The 13,576-nt window shown below is 42.5% G+C and overlaps 2 protein-coding genes across 11 annotated transcripts in view; both read left to right on the top strand.

Annotated features, from left to right (window-relative positions):
* The window catches only part of tmem94 (transmembrane protein 94), a 28,488-nt gene extending 23,941 nt beyond the window's left edge, over window positions 1–4,547 (top strand). For 7 of the 9 annotated variants that reach the window (XR_011034018.1, XM_068304895.1, XM_068304900.1 and 4 more), the window contains 3 exons: window positions 104–197; window positions 336–506; window positions 1,208–4,137. Coding sequence is in view for 6 of the 9 variants with exons in the window: in XM_068304895.1 (XP_068160996.1) it covers window positions 104–197; window positions 336–506; window positions 1,208–1,280 (338 nt within the window). In the remaining 3 variants the exon portion in view is untranslated. Of the gene's footprint in view, window positions 1–103; window positions 507–1,207; window positions 4,138–4,531 lie in introns of those variants that run through there. The other 2 variants (XR_011034016.1, XR_011034017.1) reach the window with 2 other exon arrangements.
* Window positions 4,548–4,822: 275 nt separating this feature from the next.
* Window positions 4,823–13,532, top strand: tdrkh (tudor and KH domain containing). Of its 2 annotated transcripts, none has more exons than XM_068304903.1 (14): window positions 4,823–4,886; window positions 8,118–8,278; window positions 8,455–8,546; window positions 9,034–9,235; window positions 9,435–9,574; window positions 9,860–10,169; window positions 10,266–10,429; window positions 10,570–10,745; window positions 10,848–10,912; window positions 11,003–11,154; window positions 11,220–11,330; window positions 11,730–11,784; window positions 12,868–12,966; window positions 13,046–13,532. In XM_068304903.1, the coding sequence occupies exons 2-13, from the start codon at window positions 8,149–8,151 to the stop codon at window positions 12,921–12,923; spliced, it is 1,653 nt and encodes a 550-aa protein (XP_068161004.1). In that variant the 5' UTR covers window positions 4,823–4,886; window positions 8,118–8,148; the 3' UTR covers window positions 12,924–12,966; window positions 13,046–13,532. The 2 variants fall into 2 exon arrangements, with proteins under 2 accessions (XP_068161004.1, XP_068161003.1); XM_068304902.1 differs by lacking the exon at window positions 4,823–4,886 and adding an exon at window positions 4,910–5,940.
* The last annotated feature ends 44 nt before the right edge of the window (window positions 13,533–13,576 follow it).

Here is a 13,576-nt window from a genome sequence, read left to right on the forward strand (position 1 = left end):
ACACACACACACACACACACACACACTGGGAAGCGTAACGGGAGGCTTCAGATCTTGTATGAATCTTTATCTTCTGTTTGTCGTTCCCGATCTGGTTTTTCAGTGGTGATCTCCCTCAGCTACGTCCACCGCTCTCAGCCTCTGTGGAGGAAGAGTCCCTTCAGCAACACTTGGTGGTGTCTCACTGTTCCTGTGGTGTGAGTGACCCCCTCTTTGTTAAAAATGGGCACCGGTTTACAACCAATCTGTGCTTTCAGATTGCAGCACTGACATTACAGCCCCTGTCAGTTCTTTTTAGCTTCCTTCCCAGCAGCCATCACTGTTTTCTCCTCCAGGCTGTTCAGCCAGGTTGTTCAGGCCACGGTGGATTACCAGCTGTGGCGTTACCGTGGCAGCTCCCTGACCTTTAACCTGGGTGACATCCCCTTGCTGGCCTGGCTGCTGGTCTCTCTGTCCCCGCTGCTGGTGGTGGTGATCAACGAAGTGGTGAAGCTACACGAAATCCGGTATGAAAACCCTGGTTTTTTCAGGCGTCACTAGAAAATAAGACATTATTATAGTTCTATAGACGCCTGCTGCTTCTGCCATTATCAAGTTACTGACAGATCTAACCTCATGTACAGGATTTAACCAAAGAATGAATAACTGCATGAAATAAAGACCTGTTTATTATCTAAAACTGTTAATAGGTAGAAAAGTGACTTTTCTGAAGTGCGTGTTATATTCATTTAAATGTACAGCAGCCACTTTACTCTCATATTCCTACAAATCCTTAACACTTTTACATTATTTACAAAGATATAATATTTATGCACCTGAAAGCAGCATCATTCGTGTGTGCTGTGCTGCTTCTGTTCACAAAGCATTCACTACAACCTCCTGCCATCCGGAGGACTTGATGGCCCCCGGCCCTCAATCCCTTAGACAAACGGGACACACTACCCCACACAGGAGCAGGAGGGGTGGGGCTAAGGGAGCGTATGGGGATTGAGCCAATGAGGAGGAATTTAAGGAGATTGTTGAGCAACATTTGGCAGAAATAGATTTATGTTGCAACAAAAGCAGCTGGAACCAGTGTGTGGATTACGGGGGATTATTTAGTAATCAGATGAGTTTAGAATTTCTCCCATTTTATACAGAAATATGTTGGAAAACTTGAAACAAGAAGTAATTTAGACAGCTGTTTTGATGTCTGCTGTTTCTTCAGGGTGAGGGTTCGCTACCAGAAGAGGCAGAAGCTGCAGTTTGAGACGAAGCTGGGAATGAATTCTCCTTTCTAACATCTGAGGATGTCTGTGTTGCACTGGGAACCAGTCTGTCGGCACTGGGAACCAGGGAGTACCAGGACGACCAGCAGCACCCAGATGGAGCAGATTGCAACCAAATGTCACAGTGGAAGCTTTGTCATGCAATTTTAAAGCCCCTGTTTTAATTTTCTTCAAATAGACAATATTTTATTGGCTTTAAGGGCAGGGAAAGAAAAAAATCGTAATCATTGTTTTCAAATTAATAAGTCCAAAATAGGCAACTAATCATATTGATTGTCTGGTTTTAGTTTTAAAAGCATGAGGAATGTTTCATGAAGAGGTGCGCCGGGAAAAGTTTAGCTGCTTCTTTGCCACTGGAAGTTAATTTTATTGTTTCCCAATGAGACGCCAGTGTTCTATGGAGCCCTAAGTATTCAACATTAAATATTTAAATATTTTATAAAAGGATCAATTTGAAATTAGATTTTAAGATGAACAATAATTTGTGAAAAAATTCCGGTGTGTGTATTGATTTATTTCATCACCTTTTCCCTTTTACCCTTCACTTCTTTTAACAACCGCTAACAGATTCGGACATTATTTATTATTATATCTATTACTTATTATTACCTGTTAGCTCCATCATCCCTGCTGCTCAGCACCGAGTCGATCACCTATCTTGCTAACTAGCTCAGCAGGGATGGGAGTTGAACGCTTTACTGAAGTTCTGTTTTATTTATGTATTTTACATGACATACTTTTTTTTTTAACGTGTTTGGTATTGAATACTTGGGCTCCATACGCGCTGATGTTCATGATGTTTATCTGCTGAAGGACTAGGATGGAACACTACCTCTAAAAACTAGTGAGCTGCTCACGGAGCCTCGGCTCATCGCTCAGCTGGTCAGACCCCCCTGTTATCTAACTGTATTTGACAGCTATTTAATTCTAATGATTAGAGATGGAATCAAACTAGTTCACTCATATCTACATTTGGGCGTACACCGTGTACACACACATCGCGTGTGTGTTGGTCTGTAGGCTTGAACCCACACAGCTGGCTGTACATCAACCAAACCCCCCCCCCCCCCCCCCCGAGCAGCGGATGATGTTTTTCTGGCGTTGCTGACATACCAGAGTTCTTTGAAAGGTGCTTTATGTCATTCAGTGGCCTTCCTCCATCTGTCTGCCTGTTCTGTGGAATGAACTGCCAAGAGGTGGAAGGGACAATCTGAGCCTTAAATAATTACTCTCCCAATTACATTTTCAGAAAAGTTTCCAGACTAAATATATATATATATATAATATATATATAATATACATTTATATAATATATATATGTATATATATAATATATGTTATTTTTTTAAATTTCCAAATTAGATTTTAGCCCAGATTTTATGTTTTACTGAAAACAAGCAGCGTTATTGAGGCTCTTGGCTTTACAATCTAGTGCTGTTGTAAACAAACACGCTTAAAGGAACACACAGATTGGTTCAATTGGTGTGTGTGTTTGTGTGTATGTGTGAGATTTAGACTTGATCCTCGCTTACTCATGGTGACAAAGGGTTTGCTTCATGACTGTAGGAACCATTCGACCGGCTGAGGTCGTGGTGTCTGTAAATAGTTTGGGAATTTGCAGGTTTATTTTACAAACTGATTCCTTTCTCGGTATGTTCAAATTGAATTTTTTTTTTTCAGCCAAAAGTAACTAAACAGAAAAATAATTCTTACATAATTATATTTCTAGCAGCAAGGAGAAGGTTTTAAAACAACATTATGCAACATTTTTTTGCAAGTCAGCTGATAATACTTGCTGGTTCAGCGAAAAAAAAAATCTAGTTCTCTGAATTTTGCCTCGTGGCTCAAGCTTCTCCTCTGAGCTTCCTCCTTTAAATGTCATCTAGTTGTGTTTGTCTCTTGAGGACTACAATTCAGCTCAATATCATTGGTTGCTTGACTGACCCCATTATGGTGACCATTGCGATACTTTTACCCAGCATTCCCTCCTCTGCCAACGCCATCATTCTAAGACGCCAACTGGGAGGAGACCCTGTGGTCAGGTATTCCATCAAATAATTTATAATCATTTTTTTAAGGTAAAATGTATTTATAATGTTGCTTTAAAACCAAATTTGTTGCTTTTTCTCCCAAAGTTTAACCAGTAACATTTCAATATCATATAAAGTTAAAATATGAAAATTCAGTTTGTTTTATTTTAAAGGATTTTTTGTGGTGGGGGTTTCTGGACCCAAGACCATGTAATTTTAAAATCCTGGCTTGTTTAAACCTGTGCTCCTTTCTGCCAGTTTTCGTTCTATAAATGCTGTTGGGTTCATGTTTAAAGTGGGGATGCACACGAAGAGGCACAAGTGAAGAGGGGGGAAATGCCTTCTCTGGTTTTATGGCACTTAAATACTTGTTATCTCTTTGTGAATGGATAAAATAATCAGCATGAAACTACTGAAAGATGTTTTTAAGACAATGCAAGACAAATTTTTGAAGACTTGTTCCAATTTGGCCCTGTTTTATACTGTACTGCTTTATATCTTGACAACCTTATGGATTATGCTGCATGAATAAGAACCAGTGAATGCTTTGTCTTGATTGTTGTACATGTTAATGGTTCTACTGTTTTCTTCTCAACACAAACTAACTAAAACATGGCCTCTGGTACAATTAGCAGTTGATGCTACGCATTTGATAATCTTATCACACGTGCTAGGAGATGACGCCTCTGCCAGTTTATTTGTATGATGGGTAGGAGTGAGGAACTATGATGTAATAGTTCACAAGACACTTAAATGTATATTTTGTATTTTTTAAAGCATCTATGTTTAGGACTTTTGACAAATCTGTGTATAAGTTAATAAATATGCTCTTTTATTTATGTGATTGTTGTGATAAATCTTTTTGCACACAAATATCCAATACAATATTGAACAGGAGGAGAATGAAATTAATGAAACCTTGTTTAAACACATCTTAGGTCGACATAAATTAAATCTTTTCAGGGTTCTGCAGTGTTAAGACATAACTGGTGACATTATATTTTTAAAAAAATATAATCTATTGTTTTTAAATTTGTTATCTTCATAAATCCTATAGTTTTTAGATGCTATAGGGCACGTGTAATTCAGTTCCAAAGGTTTCCATGTAGAAAATCTGCAAAACAATTATTGTGGTTGAGTTGTAGAAATATTCATTCACAAAATGTTGTATATTTACTCAGTGGGGCTTCAGATGTCTCTGTTAGTGTTTATCAGTTTGTTGTTTTTCAGCAGACGCTCCTCGTGGCTGTCACGACTTGTCCTGACGCACGTGTCAAGGTAAGTAGAATGGAGAATCATTTCCGGTTGACCTTTCAAAATAAAAGTAGTCGTGACCCTGCTTCTGGTAGATAAAAGTTCATGAAATTTGTTTAAAGTGGAATTGCTATAATTCTGTAATTGATACACGGCATTATCACACTATAAAGACACAGACATTACCTTATGCACGCTTGTTTTAACACTATTATGCCACTAATTTCCCTTCGGGGATCAGTCCAGTATAAAACTGTTTCCGGTGAGGAAAAGCTATTTCCGCTGACTTGACGTTCAGCGCTGACGTGACGGAGTCAATTCAAACCGGAGAGGGGTCAGTCTGTAATGTCATTCATTATAGCGTTCATTTACTGTTGACTCTGGGTACATTAGACATTGTTAACAAACTAAAGACGTGTTATTAGCGTTTGTAAGAGTGTCGTTATAAAAGTATGACTTGTTTGCATGCGTAAAGTCGCTTACCTAGCTAGTACTGTACTAGCTTGGCTAGCTCAGCGGTGAAATTGCTTTAGCCGTGGTTGTGACAGGTTATTAATGGTAATGCGTGTGTTTTGATCATATGTAGGTTCATACTAACCCTCGACATTACGTCGTTAACATAACGGAACCCGCTGTGACGCGTATCTAGACGTTATGTCATCCAATAAGACGCGTCCTTGAGAGACATGGAGCTAAACTCAGTTGTGACATCCGAACAGCCCAACATGTGTTAGTGCGTTTATTGTGTTATTACAATAATCGATTGGTAAGAAAACCCATTTAAAGGGTTCGATAACCTTAAATCAAAACAATGATTTAAGGTTATCAAAGGACCACTTGATGTATTTGTAGAATTTTATTGAATAATCTTTGTTGCTCTCTTCTGTTGGAGGCAGAAATAATGTTTGACACTTCAGAAAATCTCAAGTCATGCTTCTTCACACCTCTCATGTTTCAGAAAGAAACATCGCTTCGATTGTTTCTGACCTGGATCTTGTTCTTTACAACTCAAGGCAGTGATCGGTCACGTTTTCTTCCAGTGCTTTGCTGTTTGCGTCATCCTACCTCAGAAAAGAACCATCCATCCATCTGTCCATCCTCTGTCACCACGTTTGAAGAACCGTGTTATATAATTCTCTGTTGGTTTCTCATCAAATGTTCTCCACTAAGTCAGGTCCCGATCAGTTGTCGTCATGTGGCGATTGGAGATGCTGACTCTCTTCCTCTTCCACCTGTCTGTCAGTCATCTTGAACTCAGATAAAAACCAAACGTGGAGCCCAGACCGGAGGAGGTTTACGTGTTATTGTCACGATTCATCCGAGATGGATGTCGGAGTGTCCAAGAACCACGTGTTCCTCCACCACAGGCCCAGAGCCCCCATCTCCCAGTGAGACACACATCTACACGGCAGTGCTGTGTGCTCCCAGGGCTCTTCAGTACTGACGTGTCTCCAGTGCATTTTGTTCATGTATCAGAGGCATGACAGTTGTAAGCAGTGTGACACTGAAAGACGCTCCAAAGAATGCAAGCGTTCAGTGATGAGTGGAATGTCTGGATCTCGTCCAGATGTGGATTTCAGTGTGACAGCAGCTGCAGTTTGGCCTGGTGCATTGAAAAAGCATAGCGCTGTGTGTGAACCAAAGAGTTTAGGGGACTATATTATGTTTATGTGGCTGCTTGTGCACGTTTGTGCAGGCTGTTGGTTTTGTGATGTAATCTGGAATGTAAAAGGCTACATCGAAAGAACTCTCCTGCGGTGGTTGTGGATGTGGGGTCTTGCAGCTTTGCAGCTTCTTTGGGTTCTTTGAGGATGCTGGATGAAGTCTCTAAGGAGAAAAGAACACTTACAGTTCACTATAATTTAAATGCATTTGACATTAATAATTGAGTCACTATTGGAACCTTGTGTTGCACCATTTGTAACGGTCAGTTCTATGAGCTAAACAGAGTGGCATATTTGGCAATAAATTAGCAGCCTGACATTAAAAACTGGTTATAAATCATTGGGAGTGAAGCACTCAGTTTGAGAGTGGATTTTTTCTGCTGGGATCTTTGAAGCAGTTCTTTAAGCTCCAACGTTGGTCTTTTTTCACTGAAGTATTGATTGGATTGGTCCAATCTGAGGTGAGGCTCAGCTGCTCGCTGCTGCCCTTTGCATCACAAATGATTTTTAACCAGTTTTTACTGTCAGGCTGTTCATTTAATGACAAATGTGCCCTAAAACTGACTTTACTGACAAAGCATTTGTGAAGCTTCACAGAAAGACATTGTTCTCGAAAACAAATGAAGAAAATTGGAACATTTTAAACAACTCACGACCTAAAACAGCTGTAAAGCTCTCGTGACCTACTAAGAGTCTTGAGAAGCCCAGGGTTGCCTGAGAAGACGTCATATTCACCCTGAAATCCTCACTGACATCTGTTAATTCAGGCTCTCGGTAGCGGACTTTGGAACAGCGTTTCATCAGTTACACCCCCAGGACCCCCCCAGGTGTCGCTTCTCTACAGTCAAACCTAAAGGCCCCAGAACATTAAAACCTGGTGGGGCGTCTCACACGGCAGGATTTTCAGTCAGTTTAATGTCGGTGAACACTAGCTGACTAACTAACATTAGCCTAAGACTAAGACTGGAAGCTTCAGCTTAAATCTGTCAGATGGATGAACACTATTAGACAAGGACAGACACACACCTTTCACTTGGAGGCTGTGTGCTCCTGAGTCAAAAGGCTTTGAGGCTACAGGTGTAAAAACTGTGGCGTTAATTCTGTTGAGAACCTGGAGATGTCAATCTGAGGTCATTTCCTTGTTGTATTCAGTTGATCTTTTTATTCTTTACTAAGTCCTTGTCTCCTTCAGTTGTCCAGCAGAATGCAGCAGTTCTGTTTTTCTGTGAAGCTCCTAAAATGTGAACGTAATGCGGTGATAACGGCTGAATTTGTAGGTTTTTTTTGTGTGACCGTGACAAAACAAGAAGCAGTAAATTCAGATTTAGGTCATCTTGACCGTTCACATTCATGATTACAGTGACCTGTATGGAGCTCTAATGGGAACATGTGTTCCCACAAAGGCAGGCATGTGTACACGGATGCATTTTTTGCACGTCATCTACATCACCAACAACAGAAACATCACTTGTGACGTTTGAACTGAAGTGCATTCGGAAAGACGTTTCGTTGTGGAGGACGGCTGAGGCTGAGGCTTCGTCAGCAGCTTGTGAGCAGCGTTAGCATCGTGTTTATCGCCTCTCCTCAGGTGTCGGGTGACTCGTGGCGGCTTTAGTCGGGTCACGTGAACACGCTGAGTGTATGGAAGTGATGTGTTTCAGAACACCTGATGCATTTTGAGGTCAGCCTGGCTTATGCATGACTGCTGTTGCTCCCCCAGCTGGTCGTGCATCACAGCAGCTCCTGCATCCTGAGAGCGGAGAGGTCAGTTTGACGTTTTTCAGAAACAGAAGGGCGTGGAGACATTTCCCGAACGGGCCTGAACACGGAGGAACTCGGAGCAACATCATGGAGCAGCTAGGTTGTAAGTAGGTGGAGGTTCATGTCTTGTTTCTGTGCAGGTGGAGCATCCTGCCGGGTGTGCAGCGTGTCATGGACGCAGTCAAGGGGGGTCATGCGACCTCCCTGAGCTCAGGCAAAATGGTGGCCCTGGCTGCAGGGCTCTCAGTGGGGGCCACGGTGGGATACATCATCTATCGCCACGTACGCGGCGCCAACAGCGGTGAGTCGGCAAACAGTCCGTGGGTAGTTGGTAACAACCAGGAAGCACTTAGAGAGCACATAACACAGTGACATATGGGGTCACATGATTGCCAATAATCATTAACATTAACCAGCGTGAATTTACTTGTTGCACATGATGACTTTTTTAAAAAAAATTATCTGTTCCATTAACAGCGGAGCAGCCCGACCTCGAGACGTCCAAGATGACCCTACCGGTAGAAGTTTACAGGAACATTTCCAGATACCAGGCCACGTTTTTGGACACGGTGAGTCGGTCGGATCCAGATAAGAACTTTTCATCCGCTCAAGTCCTTAAATAAGAAATGACTTGTAACACACAGTAAGTACAACACAACGAGGAGTAGCTTACATTGGAGACCTTTCACGTAGTTACTTCATAGTTGATCACCTACAACTGTGAGAGCGGCTTTATCAATTTAATGCATTTTACTGAAGTAATAGTTGAACTAATACATGTTATAAATACCAGTGCATTGACGTGCTCACTAATGTATTTCTTCTGCATCAGTTTCCTGATAGAGAAAAAAGATCAATCAATTCATCTCAGGCATCATTTGAACTTTATTTAGCTCTGTCCTATCAAGAATTTTTTATTAATAGCTAATCCAGGACTGCATTTTTACTCAAAAACATTTCTGATGTGACTTTTTATCATTTAAAGAAGTGTCGCTGAGCCTTGAAGGTGTGCAGCACACCCAGTGAAATCTCTCCTGCTTTCTCTTTGTCTCTCAGGTCAGCCAGAAGTCTGGCGCTCACGTCAGGGTTTCGTCCGACTCCGTGGAGCCCGGCTGTAAGACGGGCGTTTGCTTCCTGCTGCAGGGCTCCAAAGAGCAGGTCCTTCTGGCCCGTTGTGTTCTGGAGAACCTGGTCACTGACTGTGAACCAGTGACGGACACTTTGGAGGTTCCTCAGTCCGCCTTTGGACGTATAATAGGTAGCTTCCAAAGTTTAAGTACAATTCATTCCTAGATTCAACCTGTTTCATCAGAAACACGTTCTTTCCCAGCTGTCAGCGGTTGTATTGTTGCTCTTCTGTATAGGAGGATACATCCAGTGTTTGGCGCTACACATCAGAGTGGACACAAGACCAGTTTCTCTTGGCTTACTCCTCTTGGTGTGCTGCTGTGTTGCAGGTAGAGGTGGAGAGAGCATCAAACTGATCACTAGAACCACAGGAGCCAAAGTGTGTCTGTCCAAAGAGAAGAAGCACGGTCCTGGAGCTCAGGGCAGCGTGACGATCACCGGGACCAGACAGGAGGTGCAGCAGGCCAAGGTGAGTCCGAGTCGGTCCTCTGGTTTCTAAATGAGAAACGATTTACCCATCATGCTTAGAGCCCACGGTACAGCCAGCGAGGGCAGGGTTCATCAATGGTCAGCTGATACAGCGAATGACCACGCCTTTCTATCAGGAGCCTTTTTTTCTCTCAACCTGAACCCTTTCCTCCCATTTCAAGATAATGGCGCGTCTTATCGTCAGACTCAATCCTGTAACATTGCATGTTTTTTTGACTTATTGTATATTATAGTGAAGGAAAGCCCACCTTTGTGATCTCTGCAGGAGCTGATAGTAGAAAAAGTCAAAGAGGACATGATAGTCAGGACGAAGATCTCCCAGTCGTCTGCCCTGAGGGAGAAACGTGGCCATACTGCAGTGTCTCAGAGGCCAGACAGTATCGACACCGTAGCGCCCGTGGGCTGGAATAACAATGGCCCCTACAGCCAGAGAGAAAAAAACGGGCCTCTCCTGCACGCTGATGAGACCGGAGGAGAACCAGAACAGGTTTTTGTTAAGATGGACGACGAAAACGACATGAAGGAGGAGGAGAGCGTCTCCTCAGACACAGGCTCTGAAATCTCTAAGTTTGAAAGTGAGTTCAGCTTCTGTCAAGCTGTCTTCTCTCTGATTGGTCCATGGGCGTTGTGATGTCACACAAATGTTTCCTATGTCTCTATGTGGTGTCCAGTTTCAAGTCCGGACCTGAGCTTCCAGCCAGATGAACATCTAGAGGTTTATGTTTCTGCGTATGAGAACCCAAACCATTTCTGGATCCAGATCCTGGGGGTTCGTTCCCTACAGCTGGACAAACTGACGAAGGAGATGACTCGCTTCTACAACGACACCCCCGCTGTAATGACAACATCTGGTCTCTTTGCTCTGAGTCCTGATGATTCCTCTGAAAGGAGAGCTCTCAGTCTCTTCAGAACTTCTGCCCTTTTGATAGTTGGAGTTGGGGTTGAACCCATTTTGTCCTGATTTTGTATTTCCAGGAGCAGAAGGTTGAAACCATTGTGGTGGGGGACATCGTGGCTGCTCCGTACCAGGACCACGGCACATGGAACAGGGCCAGAGTGCTGGGAGTCCTGGGCTCTGGACTGGTGGACCTTTACTATGTTGACTTTGGAGACAACGGGGAGCTACCCAGAGACAGCCTTTGTCGTATGAGGTGAGATGGGACATCCCATAAATGATGTGAAAACATTTACAGTGTGAACACTACTGCCTGTCTTCAGTGACATTAACAGCTGTTGCTGCATGAATTTTTCAGGAGTGACTTCCTCAGTTTGCCGTTCCAAGCCATCGAGTGCAACTTAGCCGGAGTGAGACCTAAAGGTAAAGTACTGGTCTGAGGAACAGCTAGTAGGTGAAAACATAACTGTAGTCACGTTCTGCCTGCTGGACTGGTCCGGTCTCGTTGGTCAGGGGAGGTGTGGTCCGAGGCGGCCCTGGACGACTTTGAGCAGATGACCCACTGCGCCTCCTGGAGGCCCCTTCAGGCCAAACTCTGCAGCTACTCTCACTCCGACGTCTCCTCCTGGCCCAGCGTCAAGCTCTACGACAACACCGACGGAAAGGTGAGCTCTTTATTTCTAACTTATCTCTCTTATTTCTCACTCAGCTGGAATTTTTTTCCTCCTAGATAGTGGATATCGGTGCGGAACTCGTACGTCTGGGCCACGCCGACTGCGTCCAGGAATCAGTGAAGGAGAAGACGGGCGGTGAATTTCTGGGCAGTATGCAGAGGATGCTGGTGAATCCCTGAACACTGATGACTAATCTCAATACAAACCAGGACATCATTTAAAGCTGGGAAATGTTTAAGTTTTCACTTCTTTATGACATTTTAATGATTAAACACTGCAACACAGACCAAACAGAGGTTACTGTCAGTCGAACTCTTAACCCCATAATTTTCAATCAAATCAAAACAAATATATTTCATATAAAAAAATTCTTCCTTCAACATTTTAGTTGTAATGATGAGAATATGATGAAATTCAGAACTTTAATTCACTTAATGATAGATATTCATGAAAATGACTTGACTGAATATGAAAGAGAGAACAGTTGAAATGTTAAAGTTGCATTTCTGTTTTTACCAAACATGTCACTGTAAATGAATTTTTTGTTGTTTCTTTTTCTCCCGTAGGACGACGTGATCGGAGCGTCGTCTGAACTCAGCCTCTCGTGCATCAGCTTGTCAGGTCAGTGCACAAGAGGCGCCCAGTCAGGAAGTAGCTACCGTCAATTCCAGACTACAAGCCTCTACTTTTTCCACAAGCTTTGAACCCTGAGGCTTAAACAATGATGGAGGCGCTTTTCTCTAACAGGAAGAGCTGCTGTGTTACAGTTTTGAAAAAAAAAAAAGGTAATTAAATTTTTTAAAGATCCTTCTGTGTAAACATCTCATTACAACACCCTGACACCTGTGGATAAAGACAGGTACAGCTTATATTCAGGTGCACTCGATAGTCCAGTATTCACGGTATATGAATTCCATTCATATACATTTACTAGTGGGTAACACTGCTGCGTCACACCAAGAAGGTCCTTGGTTCAATTCCACCTGGGGCTTTTCTGTGGAGTCAGTATGTTCTCCCCGTGTCTGAGAGGGTCCTCCCCAGGATTCTCCGACTTCCTCCCACCTCCAAAAACATGCAGCTGAGGCGAACTGACCACGATGAATTGTCAGTGAGCAGCTGAAGATGAGATGATCACGAGTATCTCACCTTCAAGACGGTGAACGAATGTTTATTACTGACAAACTGCGTAATGTCAGTCCATTACTAACACCTCCACTTCCACTTGTTCTGGTGTCATAGCAACAGAACCGTCACTGGTAAGGTCACAACTCAGTTTTTTCTTACACTTCATATCGGGCCAATTTCTTGAGGTCAGCTGCTGATGAAAAAAAAATGGGGAAGGAAATACTGCTGTCGGAGACACAAACAATGGATGCTAAGTCCAAACAGAACCACTGAGGAATTTTACTCTCGTCAGAGCTGATGTGATGACTGCAGAGAGAAAATTTGGTGATATTTTTTATCAAAATGTGTAGTTGTCCACCGTACTGAAGAGGCTTCGGGGTATTTTTACTTGGAAAGGTTTCTTTTTTTTCTGATATATGCAAGTAGGAGGTTAAGTACAATTTGAATGTTGTCTTTCTGACTTTTTGAGAAACGCACCTATACAGGGGGAAGTCTGACAATTTAATGCATGTTATAACATGCATGTTTCTTTGGTGGTGAATACATTGGCAACTGTTGTTTTTTGTCTGTCTACCTCAGAAGCTGCCTCAATCTCAGGAAGCGTGGATGATGTCAAAGAGGACGACCTACTCTGACACCAAAGATGAACATAATATTCAGATGTTGTTTCCCAGCTTGGTGACTACATTTGCCTCAGCATTTATGAACCATTGATGTCTGTAAACGTGGCGTCAACTCTTGTCCTCCTCTCTTCCAGTGCGTCAGCATCAGTTCAGAGGAGATGAAGGAGATGTTTCCTCCTTCAGTCCTCATCACGAAGCCTTACCTACTTCAGAAGCAGTTCTTCCAGCCATATTCACTTTGGTGTTGTCACATGGGTGCTGAAATCCTTTTTACGTTTTGCAGTTATGCTCTTCTGTTATAGTTAATGTTGCTTTGCTTCCGTGTTACTGTATTTTTGTGCTTACAAAATAATGAGAGGATCAAAAACTTCAGTATTATTTTTGAAAAACACTGTGAAACAAACCAGACGACAGCTGGTTGGCTAATAGATTGTTCTCTACTTATATATGTATCAAAGATTCAGTGACCTATGAAGACGACCTAACGAGTTAGTATATTTTGGAAAAGAAAGAAAATAATTATTGATTGTGTTTCAGTGTGTCGAGAAAAATGTGACCACTTCTGTGTCAATTTAAGGACAGAGGAGATCTAGACTACATTACATATAATAAAATATTTTACGTCACAACAATGTTTGTCTTTTACTTTGAAAAGTTTTTCATAT

This window comes from Antennarius striatus, chromosome 21 (genome assembly GCF_040054535.1).
Source record: "Antennarius striatus isolate MH-2024 chromosome 21, ASM4005453v1, whole genome shotgun sequence".
NCBI lineage: Eukaryota > Metazoa > Chordata > Actinopteri > Lophiiformes > Antennariidae > Antennarius > Antennarius striatus.

What these genes read in the sequence shown, in the direction of transcription:
- tdrkh (XM_068304902.1), top strand. Translation starts at nt 5,876, where the DNA reads ATGGATGTCGGAGTGTCCAAGAACCACGTGTTCCTCCACCACAGGCCC. An exon ending in CGTACGCGGCGCCAACAGCG is followed by an intron (nt 8,279 to 8,454) that starts GTGAGTCGGCAA and finishes TTCCATTAACAG; the next exon opens with CGGAGCAGCCCGACCTCGAG. An exon ending in TCTACAACGACACCCCCGCT is followed by an intron (nt 10,430 to 10,569) that starts GTAATGACAACA and finishes TTGTATTTCCAG; the next exon opens with GAGCAGAAGGTTGAAACCAT.